Source organism: Macaca fascicularis, chromosome 14 (genome assembly GCF_037993035.2).
Source record: "Macaca fascicularis isolate 582-1 chromosome 14, T2T-MFA8v1.1".
NCBI lineage: Eukaryota > Metazoa > Chordata > Mammalia > Primates > Cercopithecidae > Macaca > Macaca fascicularis.
In genome coordinates, this window is record NC_088388.1 from 8,537,601 (window position 1) to 8,549,223 (window position 11,623).

Here is an 11,623-nt window from a genome sequence, read left to right on the forward strand (position 1 = left end):
TGGTTTTCAAGCTTTTCTTTTAGGAAGTTTTATTTATTTTTATTATTTTTACTTTCCCAATGAGCCCTCTGCACTCCTAAGGAAGTTTTATTTGATGAGGACCAACTGATGACATAAAATCGATTCAAAGCTGCAGTGCCCCACTGACTCCATCTCCCTGACCAGGCAATCCCAGGTCCTAAGCAGCTTTGTTTAAAAACCACTGGTCCAGACGGTATCCCTGGTTCCTGCGTATTTCACAAGGTCCCCAGGGCCAGGCATCTTCTACATAACACATATGGCTGCAAACACTTAGATTCTAATTTTACCACAAAAGATGTTGTTAAAAGGCTGGCTAGCCTGCGTGGGGGTACAGATGGGGGCTGGGGGCTGTTTCACAGCATAAGCTCAGGTCAGGGGGCTGTAGCTGCAGTAGAGCTGGGATAAGGTCCTGCTCAGAGCAGGCCCCAGATTCCTGCAGGAAGAGAAGCAGCGAGGGTCACGCCCTGGGCCTAGGGCAGCCCCAGTCCCCACCACTCCCTCCAGGTTCCGTCTCTTGCCCTCACCTCTGTAGACGCCCACACTTGATGGTGCTTAGCAGTGTCTCTTGTTCCTTGGGGGTGGCACAGGCATCATAGGCGGCCAGGAGGCTGGGGGACAGGGGCTTGAGTTTCTGAGGCTGACGGTGGCCCACTCTGGGCCAGCACCATGAGGGGCCAGGCAGAGGGGTCAGCATGGGATAGAAGAGTTGGGGCACTGCCCCACTTCCTGAGCCTGGCACTCAAGGCCCCAGGCCAGCCTGGCTGTCCTCCCTCCCTGTGGGAACCCTGAGGCAAAACCAGCAAAGGCTCCAAACCATCACCCTCACTCCCCTTAATGGCCCAGCCCCCTTCTCCAAGAAGCCTCTTCGCCACCACGTGGGACATTTCCCTCCCTCCTGTGGCCTCCAATGCCTGGGACACTGTGTGGGTCTGCTGGCTTCCTCCCCGCTTGACCTCCATGAGCACCCTGGGATCTGTCCATCTCTGGTCTGCACAGCCCACACAAGGCCAAGCTCCCTCCACAAAGCATGGATTAAGGTGAATTCCATGCACGGAGAGCAGGGGCTGAGGACACCTAAGGGCCCTCGAGGGCCTACCTGGCAGGGGTGCTGTATCGATCCACCAGGGCTGCTGCTTTCTCCCCACTCACTCCGCGCACCTGCATCAGCTGCCGGGCAAACACTTCTCGCACTGACTGGGCCTGGGTTTGGGGAAGGGCTGGATCAGTGGGGGTCTGGGCCAGGCCACGTCCGAGAAGCTGGGCAGAGACGGTACCTTATTTTTGATGGCTCCTGCGTTGAAGTCACTGAAGGTGAGGAGTGAGCAGAGAGGGTTTGGAGAGGGCATGGCCCCTGATTCAGGGTTCCCAGGGGTTCCCCAGGGGCGGCTGCGTAGGGTGTGGCCCTGAGGGAAGAAGGGACTGAGGCCAGGCTGGAGCTCAAAGGGACAACTCCAGCCAGCCCCTGCCTAGTCCTCAGCCTCGGGGGGCCAGCCTGAGAAATGGGGATCTCACCCACCTTGCTTCTTTTGGGGATGCACAGGGCCCAGGCAAGGTGAATTCCTTGTGGGCTGTGTCCCGACACTGGGACAGGGGCCTCTGCTCACCTGGTAGAGTCTCTGCAAGCCCCGCGTCAAGAGGGCCAGATAGGCAGCTGACTCCTTAATGTCTGCTGTGCGCTTCACAAAAAAGCCATCAATGACCTGGGGAAGAGGACCCAAGAGAGGGAAGGTGGTTCCTGGCCCAGACCATGAACCATGGACCACAGCGGCCCCTGCCTGCCTGGCCCTGCCCTCCCTGCTCACCTGAGTGTTAGTGACAGCCTGCAGCAGCGTACTCTCAGGAAGGCTGAGATTGTGGACCGAGCCATGCTCTTCCACCAGGTATACCCGGCGCTCCAGGCCACAGCGCTTCAGGCGGAACTGGGCAAGTGGACAGAGTGGGCAGGGAGGGTCAGGCTGGATGACCACATGCCTGGGCGTCCATGATGTCACACTCAAAATGGTGCTACGACCCTGTTCCCACCAGTTAGCCTCTGCATCCTCCCTAGCCTCTCCACCTGCCTCAGAGGGGCCTCCACAGCTTTGCTCATGCTGACACTCTTGTCTAGAAAGCCCTTCCTCCATCTCTCAACATCCTTCAAGCCTCCCCTGGGCCGGTACATGGCCTCTGTGACTAGGGGGTCCACCCAGCAGCAAGTACCAAGGTACGGCCTCTGTATTTCCAATTCTGGAGGTTTAAGCCTTGTTTATCCAAGACTGCAGGGGCTCGGTACCCAAGAGGTCTTTAATATGCTCCTGAGCTCAGCCCCAAAATGCAGGTACCTGGCTTCCTACTGTGTACCTGGACAGGCCTGTGGGGGTCTGATTCTGGAGCAACCACATGGTGGATGTGGCTGGATTCCAAAGGGCTCTGCCTCAAGGAGGCTGCCAGAAGTGCCCCTGGATTGCTCTGGGCTGAAAAGGGGGGCCTCAGAGCAGTCAGGGAAGCCTGGCAAAGCCAGCAAAATTACCTTCTGCTCCCGGAAGCGGCCGTCAATGATGCTGCTGCAAAGGTCATCCAGCCGCTTGCGCTCTACAATGTGGTCCAGTACCAACTCCCCAGGGCTCGCTGCTGACAAGCCAGCCGTTAGCTTGTGATCCCCCACCCACCAGGCCCTGCCCCTGGTGCCAGCCTGCCCACGGCCCTTCACCTGGGTCTCTAGGATTGGTTTCCTGCGCCACCCATACAAAATCCCCAACGTGCAGCTTGCGCACTGTGTGGGTCACGTGCAGCCGCTGTAGCTCTCGGAGCAGCTCCGGCCTGTGCCCGCCCCTGGAGTGGCAAGGAGGGAATCCTAGATCAGGGCAGGGCAGTGCCTACCCCCCAGCCTCCTCCGATCATCTACCTCATTTCTCCCCACCTCACTCACCCCCGGGTCTCGCCAATGTCCACACACAACAGCACCCTGTACTCTCCAGGCCTCAGCTCCAGTGGTGGCTGCTGGACCCCTGCTTCACTGGCACTAAGTGGGGGGTATCGGTATGTGAGGCCAGAACCCCTTGTGCTAGGGCAGTTGCCCCACACCCATGCCACCCGACACCCACCACCCACCTACAGTAGGGAGGCAGCCACAGCTCAGCTACAGGTGATGGATAGAGGTGGGGTTTTGGCCTCATTTCCCATCCCCACCTCCCTGTTTTCCCCCCTCCTCCGCCCTCCTTCTCACAGCTCTGCTGAAGCTGCTCCTGGCACTGCTGCCTCCTCCCCAGGGGGCTCCTTAAGCCCGATGCCCACATTCAGCAAGCTCAGGCCTTCTGACTCGGCTAACTTCTGGGCCAGCTCCAGGCCCTCTGGGGTCAATGAGTACCTGGGAGGCAGAGGGGAAAAATACAGCTCTCCCTTCTTCACTCATTCCTGGCAGGCTCTCCTGCCTGCCCCTAGCTGGGCTGGCCTCACCGCCCCCTTGGCGCCCTGCACAAATGACCCCAGTGGCTCCTGCTGCTCCTGGTCTTCTTGGCTCTTAGAGCAGTTCCTTGGACCTGCTCAGCTCCATTCTCAGGTCTGCAAGAAGTGTGTCTCAGACGATTTCCTTCCTCCTATCTTCACTAATGCTGTTTCCTCCTCCTCGAAATACTTATCCTGAATCTCTACCTGCCAAATCCTAAAACGTGTCAAACGCTATCTCCTCTGAAAAGTCTTTCTACTCCTCCAATAACCACGGCACCCTCCCACCCCCGCATCTGCGGTTTCACACCCTCCAGGTACTCCAACAGTGGGGGCTCCTGAGGAAAGGCCCCCAACCTCAACAGCATCAGCTCTGGGAGTTGTTGAGTGACTCTAAGGCCCCACTAAGAAGTTCATGTGTGCTTTCCTGTATCTCCTGCAGTTGGCCCCACCTGGCTGGCTGGTGTGTCCTGAGGACCAGGTTCCTGTGGAGGAGGGAGCGGAGGGCTGGCCAGGGTCGAGCACTCCCAGGGGCTACCTGTGGATCAGAAAAGAGACCGTCAGAGAGCACCTGGTACCACCACAAGTCCATGTTCCCTGTGTCCCCAGCCACGGGCCACACACGGGCCCACTGCAAGAAAAGGCAGTCTTTGGTGGGCTCCAGAGCCACTTGGGCCTGTCTTCCCCAATCCCTGTGCTCACCCTGGGGGCCTTCTGAGCACACCTCTGCAGCAGCTCCTCCTTGGTTAAGAAGTGGTAGCCATTAGGATTCTGAAACCAAGGTAGAAGAGACAGGGTAGGCTCAGTGCCAGGGACCCTCCTCATCTCGCTCAGGTGGCTGGGATAATCTTTGCCTGCCTTGCCAGGGCTAGGCACCTCTGGGAACTTCCCACCCCACTGCCATGGTTCCACCCAGTGCTCACCAGGTGCTCTCGGTAGAGCATCAGCAGTATCACTCGGGCTCCTGAGTGCCGAGCTGGCCAGTAGTTGCCAGAGCCTCCAGCTTTGGACTGGGCAGGAACCTGAAAGGTACAGAGGAGCTCTGAACGTGAAAGCCAGCCAGTCATTTTCGAGTAAGTCCCCAGCAGGCTTTGTGGCCCTGGGTAAGTCACTCAGTTATCTCTCAGTTTCCTTCTCTGTAAAACGGGCCAGGTGATGGGATGGCCCACTGCAAATGTGCGATGAGACAGCAGGCAGTTTCCGGGCAGCGGGTGGGGGTGTCTGCCCAGCCTGGCCTCAGTTCTACCACGCGCTGCAGAACACGTGTGATTAGACAGGAAAACTCAATAATGGTGACCCCGTAACTAACTGAGCTGGGCTCCCTAAGTAGCTTGATTATGGAATTCTCTTGTTGGCTGTTACCAATATTCCTATTCACAGATTAAATGTGAATTTAATTCAAAAAGTCAAAAAGAGGGTCAAAAAGAGGGTAAGTCAAAAAGTCAAAAAGAGGGTAAGTCATTTGCTCAAGGCCAGGAATCACTGGTGAGATTTGGACTCAGGCTTGCCAAATCTCCCAAGCCAGAAAATCATACTCCCGCACTCCCACTTTGCCTTCCGCTCCCCTTGCCCCTTCCTCACTGGCATGGAAGAGTCCTGGACTTCCGCAGGTCGCCCCTGGGGGGCTGGACTGTTCTCTCCAGATGGCGAGCCCGGGGCATGGTCACCTGCGGGAGCAGAAGAGAGTCAACTCCACACTCCACGGAATCCGGCAGCTGCGAAGGTCTGGGATGCAACCTGCTCAGATGATAAGTGAAACCGGTGAGGGAGGCTCAGGGAGCGCCAGCCACTAGCCCGAGGCCGAACGGCAACTTGGACAGGAGTGGGGAGCTTAAAGCTAAGGGCCTCCAGGTGAGTACGGAAGCTGCACCTGGGGGGAGGCAGGGGAGCACTGACCCTTTTCCCAGACGCTCACCGCCCGATGTTCGGTGCCGCTGCAGCCGCTCGTCCAGCATCCGGCAGAGCCCGTCTCCGAAGTGCTGTAGGATCTTAGCTTCCTTCCCGCTGCGCAGCGGCAGTGGGTACCGTCGGAGGGACCGCAGCGCCTGGCCGGGCAGGGGTAGGGTTCCTGGTCAGGGCAGGCCCGACCTGGCCAGCAGCTTTTCCCATCGGGCCACGCCAGGACCCACCTTCTGAAACACGAAGCGTGTGCGGCGCCCGCTGCGGGTCGCCTCGTCCCGCCACTCGGTCAGCCAGCGAACGAAGAGCGGATTGGGACAGGCAGGCAGCGGGCGCTTCCGGCCCAGGCGGACCGGGGCCGCCATGAACCCGAGGGCGGGTCCTCCGGCGCCCCACGCCCGCGGGACTGGGACGCCGCCAGTTCTGGAGTAGGGATTCGAACACCTGGCCCGGGGCGGGGCGGGAGAAGAGGGAGGCCGAGGGCAGGACCGCTGAGATCACAGGGCCCCAAACACACGGGGCACTAACGAGAGGAGAGCCTGCCGCCCTCCCGCCCCTGCGCTGCTCTAAGTGGTTGGTGAGGGGCGCTGTCTCTTAAACGATCTTTCCCCTCGGCACCACTCCAGCTAGCCTTCGGGACGCGCCCAATCCCAGCCCCCGGAGCCTGGACCGACTCCTTCCTGTCACCCCAGATTCGAGAGCGGGGTCATCTTTGTGTAGGCGAGAGGAAGGCGGACAGCGCCCCCTGTGACGGGGAGGACTGGTTGGGCGGCGCTTAACGGACTAACCTGAACTTGGCCACTCTAAGTCTCTTAAGATTGCCAGTTTCAGCCTCAAGCTTGAAGGAGGCTGGAGATGGAGACTGGTCTTGAAAAGAGTCCAGGAGAGGCGAGGGCTGGGAGACAAACGGGTGCAAACGTATTGGTGGGAAGGACACCCAGAAATGGGTGCTGGGGATGAGGACACAAAGGTAAGGCAGGAGGAGCTGCAGGATCCTTGGAGGAAATGGTCATCCTCATCCCCGGGATACAGGGTGTATGGTGGAAAGGAAGTCGGGGACGTGCAGAGAAGGCCTAAAATAGGACTCGGAAGGTCGGGGGTCAGAGGCCTAGAGGAAGGAGGACTGTAAGTAAGAGGTGCTTGGGCACCCTGGCAGTTGGGGAGGCCTGAGATGGGCACGTGGTTGGGTTCCGGGGCGGAGGAGCAGGCTGCGGGTTAAGAAGCCCAGACACAGGTAGAGGGGAGAACAGTTCGTCATTTTTGTGGCTAATCGGAAGTGGGAGACCCCCAGGGAGGTTGAAGATGGAAACCCTACAAAGGGTTTCAACCTGAGAAGCCTCAAGGACATGTATAACTGAGTTGGACACAGGCGACCCGCCAGGGTTCGAAGCAGCACCCGGCATCTAGCTGCTATACCGGAAGTCGTGAGACGCAGGTCTCCAGGCTGTGAGGAAGGGAGAGGTGGGCGCCGGAGCTCCAGGCCCGCCCCTCAGGACTGTGCCTAGCCCACGGCGCAGTAGCCCCACCCGGGCTAAATTGGACCAATGGGCTCCGGCTCCCGCCTCCTGCCCGCCGCGGCCTTATAAGGAGCCTGAAGCCGGCGGTCGGGCTGACCCCGCCCCCTCGAGTCTCATGTCCTAATAAGGACATTTAGGGCATCCCGCGGCTGGGGGCGGGCGGGAGCGCGTCTCCAGGGTAACTGCGAAGCCCCCTCCCTCTCCCCGTTGCTCTTGGAAACTCTAAGGCTCGGAAAAGGGGGCGCTAGCGTCTTCATGCAGGGCCGCTCGCGGGAGGCGGGGGTCAAGCTGCTGTCTCCACCTGGAGCGCCGGGAGCCCAGGCGGGGGCGGTGCAGTGGAATGTCCCCGACTACAACCCCCGGCATGCTCTGCAAGGTACTCCACTCCCTGGCATCGCTCTCCGTTTACACCCTTAATTCCGTTTATAGGATTAGAGTCCCCAGTTCCCTTTCTGGGTTTGCCTCTGGCTTGTTTGCGACCCAGTCTTCTCTTCCTGCAGAGTGTGAGGCTGTGATCACTGTTCTAGGACAACAAAATCATCCCGGAGTCCCCCGCTCGTTTTTTTTTTTAAGGCATATACTACCATAGATCCTGTCTCAGTTTTTCAGGTGTTAGAATAACCACGTATCTGGCTATCAACTCGAGAGCTGGGTGCAAGTCTGGCTTAATATCTATTTTTTCTCAGTGGCACGTAAAAGGCACATAAAGAAGCTTTGAATTGAATGCACAAAGCCTCGTCTTTACCCTTTATCGCCTCATGACTTTGCCAAACATCTTTAAACAAGAACAAAGCTCTCAGAGATTTGCTTGTACCTTTCCCCTGTGCCTTTTCCTCCTATTCTTATTTTACTGACGTTGCACATGGCCTTTTTTTTCAGGAGACGAGTGGCTTTGCACATGTGGAGTACTAGTGTTATCCGACCGATGACGCCTTCATACTTGTGATTTTCTTTGCTTTAGGTCGGGATTCCAGGCTAATCAATAGTTGCTTCGATTCAGAAAAGCAAAACCCTAACCTCACTCAAGAATTTCAGGCCAACGGATCCAGATAATACCAGATGGGTCTTAAGAAAGCCGTTTTGCTGCGGGATAAAGAGCCGCTTAGTCGGGGATCGTTTTCGGGTCATTTTACTGAGCGCCACCTCGCCGGGTTCAGAGCGGTTCCTGGGAAATTGGACCAATGGGCTCGCGCTGCGCGGTGCGGTGCCGCCCGGAACCCGGGCCTACATTTCCCCGCATGCACTGCAGCTCCGGGCTGGCCGGCGGGAAGACTCCGTTACCCAGCGAGCCAGCGAGGCGGCGGCGCAGGGCCCGCGGACTCCATTTCCCGTCGGCCCGCGGAGGGAGCGCCGGAAGCCCGCCCCGCCCCTCATTGTGCGGCTCCTACTAAACGGAAGGGGCCGGGAGAGGCCGCGTTCAGTCGGGTCCCGGCAGCGTCTGCAGCGCTCTTGTCTACTGCGGCTCTCGGTGCCCGCTCCTTTTCGTTTCCGGAAACATGGTGAGCGGCAAGCCACTACGCCCGAGGGAGGCGGCTGCGGGTCGGTCGCCTGCGCGCAGGAGGCGACGGGGGAGCGATGTCCGCAACCCCTCCCCCAGCGCCCCGGGCGGGATGAGGGTCTCGCACGGAGGGGCGGGCGGTGCCGGAATGCGCGTGCGCGCCCGTGGGCGCCGGGGAGGGCCGGTCTGGACGTCGTTCGCGCGCCCCCTGGGCTCCCCTCCCCCACCCGCTGGTGCGCCCGCGCGGAAACCGACCGTGGGGGGAGGGGTCCGGGGCGCGCGCTGGCGCGCCCCTCGCGGAACGACCAGCGTCGTGCGTTTCTTAGGGGCGCGCTCTCGACTGCAGCACGCGGCGTCCAAACCCGGCCCGGGGGCGGCGAGGGAAAAGCGCGCGAGAGATCTCGGCGCGCGCGCCCCACCCAAGGCTGTTCCTGTCTGCGCGTCACCCTCCCTCGGCAGCCGGGTCCGTCTCGGGAGCAGGTGGCAGGGATGCCTGCGCCCGGGAGGGGCGGGCGCTGGCGCGGCGAGGGGGGATGCTGGGAAGACGGGGTCCCGGTTGGGGCGTGGGTGCCTGCGATTAGGGCCTTGCACCGCAAGGCTTAGAGGGGGCATCGCAGAGACCGCAGCGCCTTCGGGAGCACATCTAACGAGCTGCGTTCTCACCCGTGCATTGGGCGAGGGCTGGAACGGCGCTGTCTGCCGGCGCGTGCGCGCACGCTCAGGCCCGGCCGCGGGTGCCGAAGCCTTGGGCCAGCCAGGCCTTCCCGGATGGGCCTGAGGGTGGAGCCGAGTTTAGGGAAGTGACCCAGTCGGGCACCGCCCGGAAACCACCCCGCCCCCTGTATACGGCCCGAGGGCTGAGAAAACCGAAGGTTATGTAGCGTACCCAGGCTCCTGCCTGCAGCAGATAGGTCTGATACATCCGTTGTTTTAAGGTGATTCCACAGGGTTAGGGACCTGGAGATGCTGCTGCTTTTCGGGTACGCCGTTCTCTATTGGGGAGGGGGCCGGACCTAGCCGATCTCCTTTCCCCGCCTACTCCGGAAGCTATCGAGTCACGTGGCCGGCTTCCTCTGCAGTTCCGGGGAGTTCGGGGGACCAGATTTACCGTGGATTGCCCCCCCCTCCTGGCTCGGGTACTGCCAAGCACGACGCAGAGTAGGAGTTTAAAGATCGCGAGGCTTCTGGGCACTTGAGTTTGGCATGTTTTTACCAGCGACTTCTGGGGCCTAGCACTATTCCCGGAAGAAGGGAGTTGTCGGGCAGGGTCCTTACTGGGGGTTGTGATTCTTGTTTTGGTTGGGAAAGACACTAGGAGCTAACAGGGGTCGTTTGTGTAGTAACACTGCATCAAGCAGTTCTGGTGGGTTTGTTGTAACTGTTAGTGTCCTTGGGGTCCCATCTAGCATTGTGGGGTCTTGGCTCTTTCTGAAGAGGAGTCTTGGCTCAGGTGTTTGGGTCCTCCATATCTGAAGTTCTAAGTCACCAGTTTTATCCAAAGGCTGAGAGCAAATACGGTGAGTAGCAAGTGAGTCAGTAGCCGGTGGATCTTTTAATTCTGGGTTCACATTTTGGTCAAGGCTCTGCTTTTCACGAGTTTTCCATTTCTGTCCCGTAAAATGAGGGAAGGGGTTGTTGAACTAGGTGATCAGAGGCCATGGCTGCCATTCTGAGGTTGTGTCCCATCTGGTTCTTTGAGAATGGCTTGGGTGGAAAAACTAGTGACTTGCCTTGGGAAGGGCACTAGTGACCACTCAAGACGCGGACTGGGATCTTCTGAGAAAACAAGGGGCAGTTCCCTAGGGTCTTTTTCTTGATGAGGTATACGTGGCGTGTCTCCCAGGCCTCCGGTGTGGCTGTCTCTGATGGTGTCATCAAGGTGTTCAACGACATGAAGGTGCGTAAGTCTTCAACGCCAGAGGAGGTGAAGAAGCGCAAGAAGGCGGTGCTCTTCTGCCTGAGTGAGGACAAGAAGAACATCATCCTGGAGGAGGGCAAGGAGATCTTGGTGGGCGATGTGGGCCAGACTGTCGACGACCCCTATGCCACCTTTGTCAAGATGCTGCCAGACAAGGACTGCCGCTACGCCCTCTATGACGCAACCTATGAGACCAAGGAGAGCAAGAAGGAGGACCTGGTGTTTATCTTCTGGTGAGCTCATTCTGGCACTACTTCTTGTCACCTACCCTCTTTCTCATGATGGGAACTTCTGTGGATCCTGGTCAACCCAGAGGTGTGGGTTTGGATTGGGAGGGGGTTGTAACAAAAGACTCCTCACTGCCAGCCCAAGGGTTTCTCAAAGTCACCTATGGCTTTGCTGTTGCTGCGAGTTGCCTGACTCATGTTTCTGTTCAGGGCCCCTGAGTGTGCGCCCCTTAAGAGCAAAATGATCTATGCCAGTTCCAAGGATGCCATCAAGAAGAAGCTGACAGGTAAGGGCCAGCATTGGTGCTGAGTGCCTTTCTGCTGTGACCTTGGCTGCAGGGTAGGGTGAACAGCACCCAGAGAGGGTCCGCCCCCTTCACTGCCTGCTTGTTCCTTCCATCTGCTTTGATTGGCTCCTTCCCAGCCACAGAAACTACCCCCACCCCAGTGCTTACTGCTCACAGATGCTCCCCTTTCTTCCTTACAGGGATCAAGCATGAATTGCAAGCAAACTGCTACGAGGAAGTCAAGGACCGCTGCACCCTGGCAGAGAAGTTGGGGGGCAGTGCTGTCATCTCCCTGGAGGGCAAGCCTTTGTGAGCCCCTTCTGGCCCCCTGCCTGGAGCATCTGGCAGCCCCACACCTGCCCTCGGGGGTTGCAGGCTGCCCCCTTCCTGCCAGACCGGAGGGGCTGGGGGGATCCCAGCAGGGGGAGGGCAATCCCTTCACCCCAGTTGCCAAACAGACCCCCCCACCCCCTGGATTTTCCTTCTCCCTCCATCCCTGACGGTTCTGGCTTTCCCAAACTGCTTTTGATCTTCTGATTCCTCTTGGGTTGAAGCAGACCAAGTTCCCCCCAGGTACCCCAGTTGTGGGGGAGCCTGTATTTTTTTTTAACAACATCCCCATTCCCCACCTGGTCCTCCCCCTTCCCATGCTGCCAACTTCTAACCGCAATAGTGACTCTGTGCTTGTCTGTTTAGTTCTGTGTATAAATGGAATGTTGTGGAGATGACCCCTCCCTGTGCCGGCTGGTTCCTCTCCCTTTTCCTCTGGTCACTGCTACTCATGGAAGCAGGACCAGTAAGGGACCTTCGATTAAAAAAGACAATAATAAAAA

The 11,623-nt window shown here is 58.7% G+C and overlaps 2 protein-coding genes across 29 annotated transcripts; one reads left to right on the forward strand and one right to left on the reverse strand.

Annotated features, from left to right (window-relative positions):
- MUS81 (MUS81 structure-specific endonuclease subunit) lies at positions 1 to 5,911 on the reverse strand. Of its 19 annotated transcripts, none has more exons than XR_012423068.1 (16): positions 5,574 to 5,911; positions 5,360 to 5,489; positions 5,026 to 5,111; positions 4,368 to 4,466; positions 4,147 to 4,215; positions 3,897 to 3,982; positions 3,227 to 3,367; positions 2,930 to 3,022; positions 2,711 to 2,832; positions 2,531 to 2,628; positions 1,824 to 1,940; positions 1,626 to 1,721; positions 1,296 to 1,326; positions 1,118 to 1,221; positions 546 to 629; positions 1 to 454 (listed from the first exon to the last, which is right to left on the reverse strand). XR_012423068.1 is itself a non-coding variant. In XM_015434433.3 (16 exons), exons 1-16 carry the CDS (start codon positions 5,706 to 5,708, stop codon positions 388 to 390), a joined length of 1,656 nt encoding a protein of 551 aa, XP_015289919.3. In that variant the 5' UTR covers positions 5,709 to 5,911; the 3' UTR covers positions 1 to 387. The 19 variants fall into 19 exon arrangements, 13 of the variants coding, with proteins under 13 accessions (XP_015289919.3, XP_015289918.3, XP_073869271.1 ...); XR_012423069.1 differs by having other exon boundaries at positions 546 to 674; XR_012423071.1 differs by having other exon boundaries at positions 5,026 to 5,181.
- Positions 5,912 to 6,163: 252 nt separating this feature from the next.
- On the forward strand, positions 6,164 to 11,623 carry CFL1 (cofilin 1). 10 transcript variants are annotated; one of them, XM_045372146.2, is made up of 5 exons: positions 8,624 to 8,821; positions 9,765 to 9,875; positions 10,202 to 10,509; positions 10,714 to 10,790; positions 10,991 to 11,623. In XM_045372146.2, exons 3-5 carry the CDS (start codon positions 10,250 to 10,252, stop codon positions 11,101 to 11,103), a joined length of 450 nt encoding a protein of 149 aa, XP_045228081.1. In that variant the 5' UTR covers positions 8,624 to 8,821; positions 9,765 to 9,875; positions 10,202 to 10,249; the 3' UTR covers positions 11,104 to 11,623. The 10 variants fall into 10 exon arrangements, with proteins under 10 accessions (XP_005577280.1, XP_005577279.1, XP_073869281.1 ...); XM_045372144.2 differs by having other exon boundaries at positions 8,786 to 9,516; XM_045372147.2 differs by having other exon boundaries at positions 8,786 to 9,338.

What these genes read in the sequence shown, in the direction of transcription:
- CFL1 (XM_005577221.4), top strand. Translation starts at nt 8,357, where the DNA reads ATGGTGAGCGGCAAGCCACTACGCCCGAGGGAGGCGGCTGCGGGTCGG. An exon ending in CACCCTCCCTCGGCAGCCGG is followed by an intron (nt 8,822 to 10,201) that starts GTCCGTCTCGGG and finishes CGTGTCTCCCAG; the next exon opens with GCCTCCGGTGTGGCTGTCTC. An exon ending in CATCAAGAAGAAGCTGACAG is followed by an intron (nt 10,791 to 10,990) that starts GTAAGGGCCAGC and finishes TCTTCCTTACAG; the next exon opens with GGATCAAGCATGAATTGCAA.
- MUS81 (XM_015434432.3), bottom strand. Translation starts at nt 5,708, where the DNA reads ATGGCGGCCCCGGTCCGCCTGGGCCGGAAGCGCCCGCTGCCTGCCTGT. An exon ending in CACGCTTCGTGTTTCAGAAG is followed by an intron (nt 5,490 to 5,573) that starts GTGGGTCCTGGC and finishes CTGCCCGGCCAG; the next exon opens with GCGCTGCGGTCCCTCCGACG. An exon ending in GACATTGGCGAGACCCGGGG is followed by an intron (nt 2,833 to 2,929) that starts GTGAGTGAGGTG and finishes TTGCCACTCCAG; the next exon opens with GGGCGGGCACAGGCCGGAGC.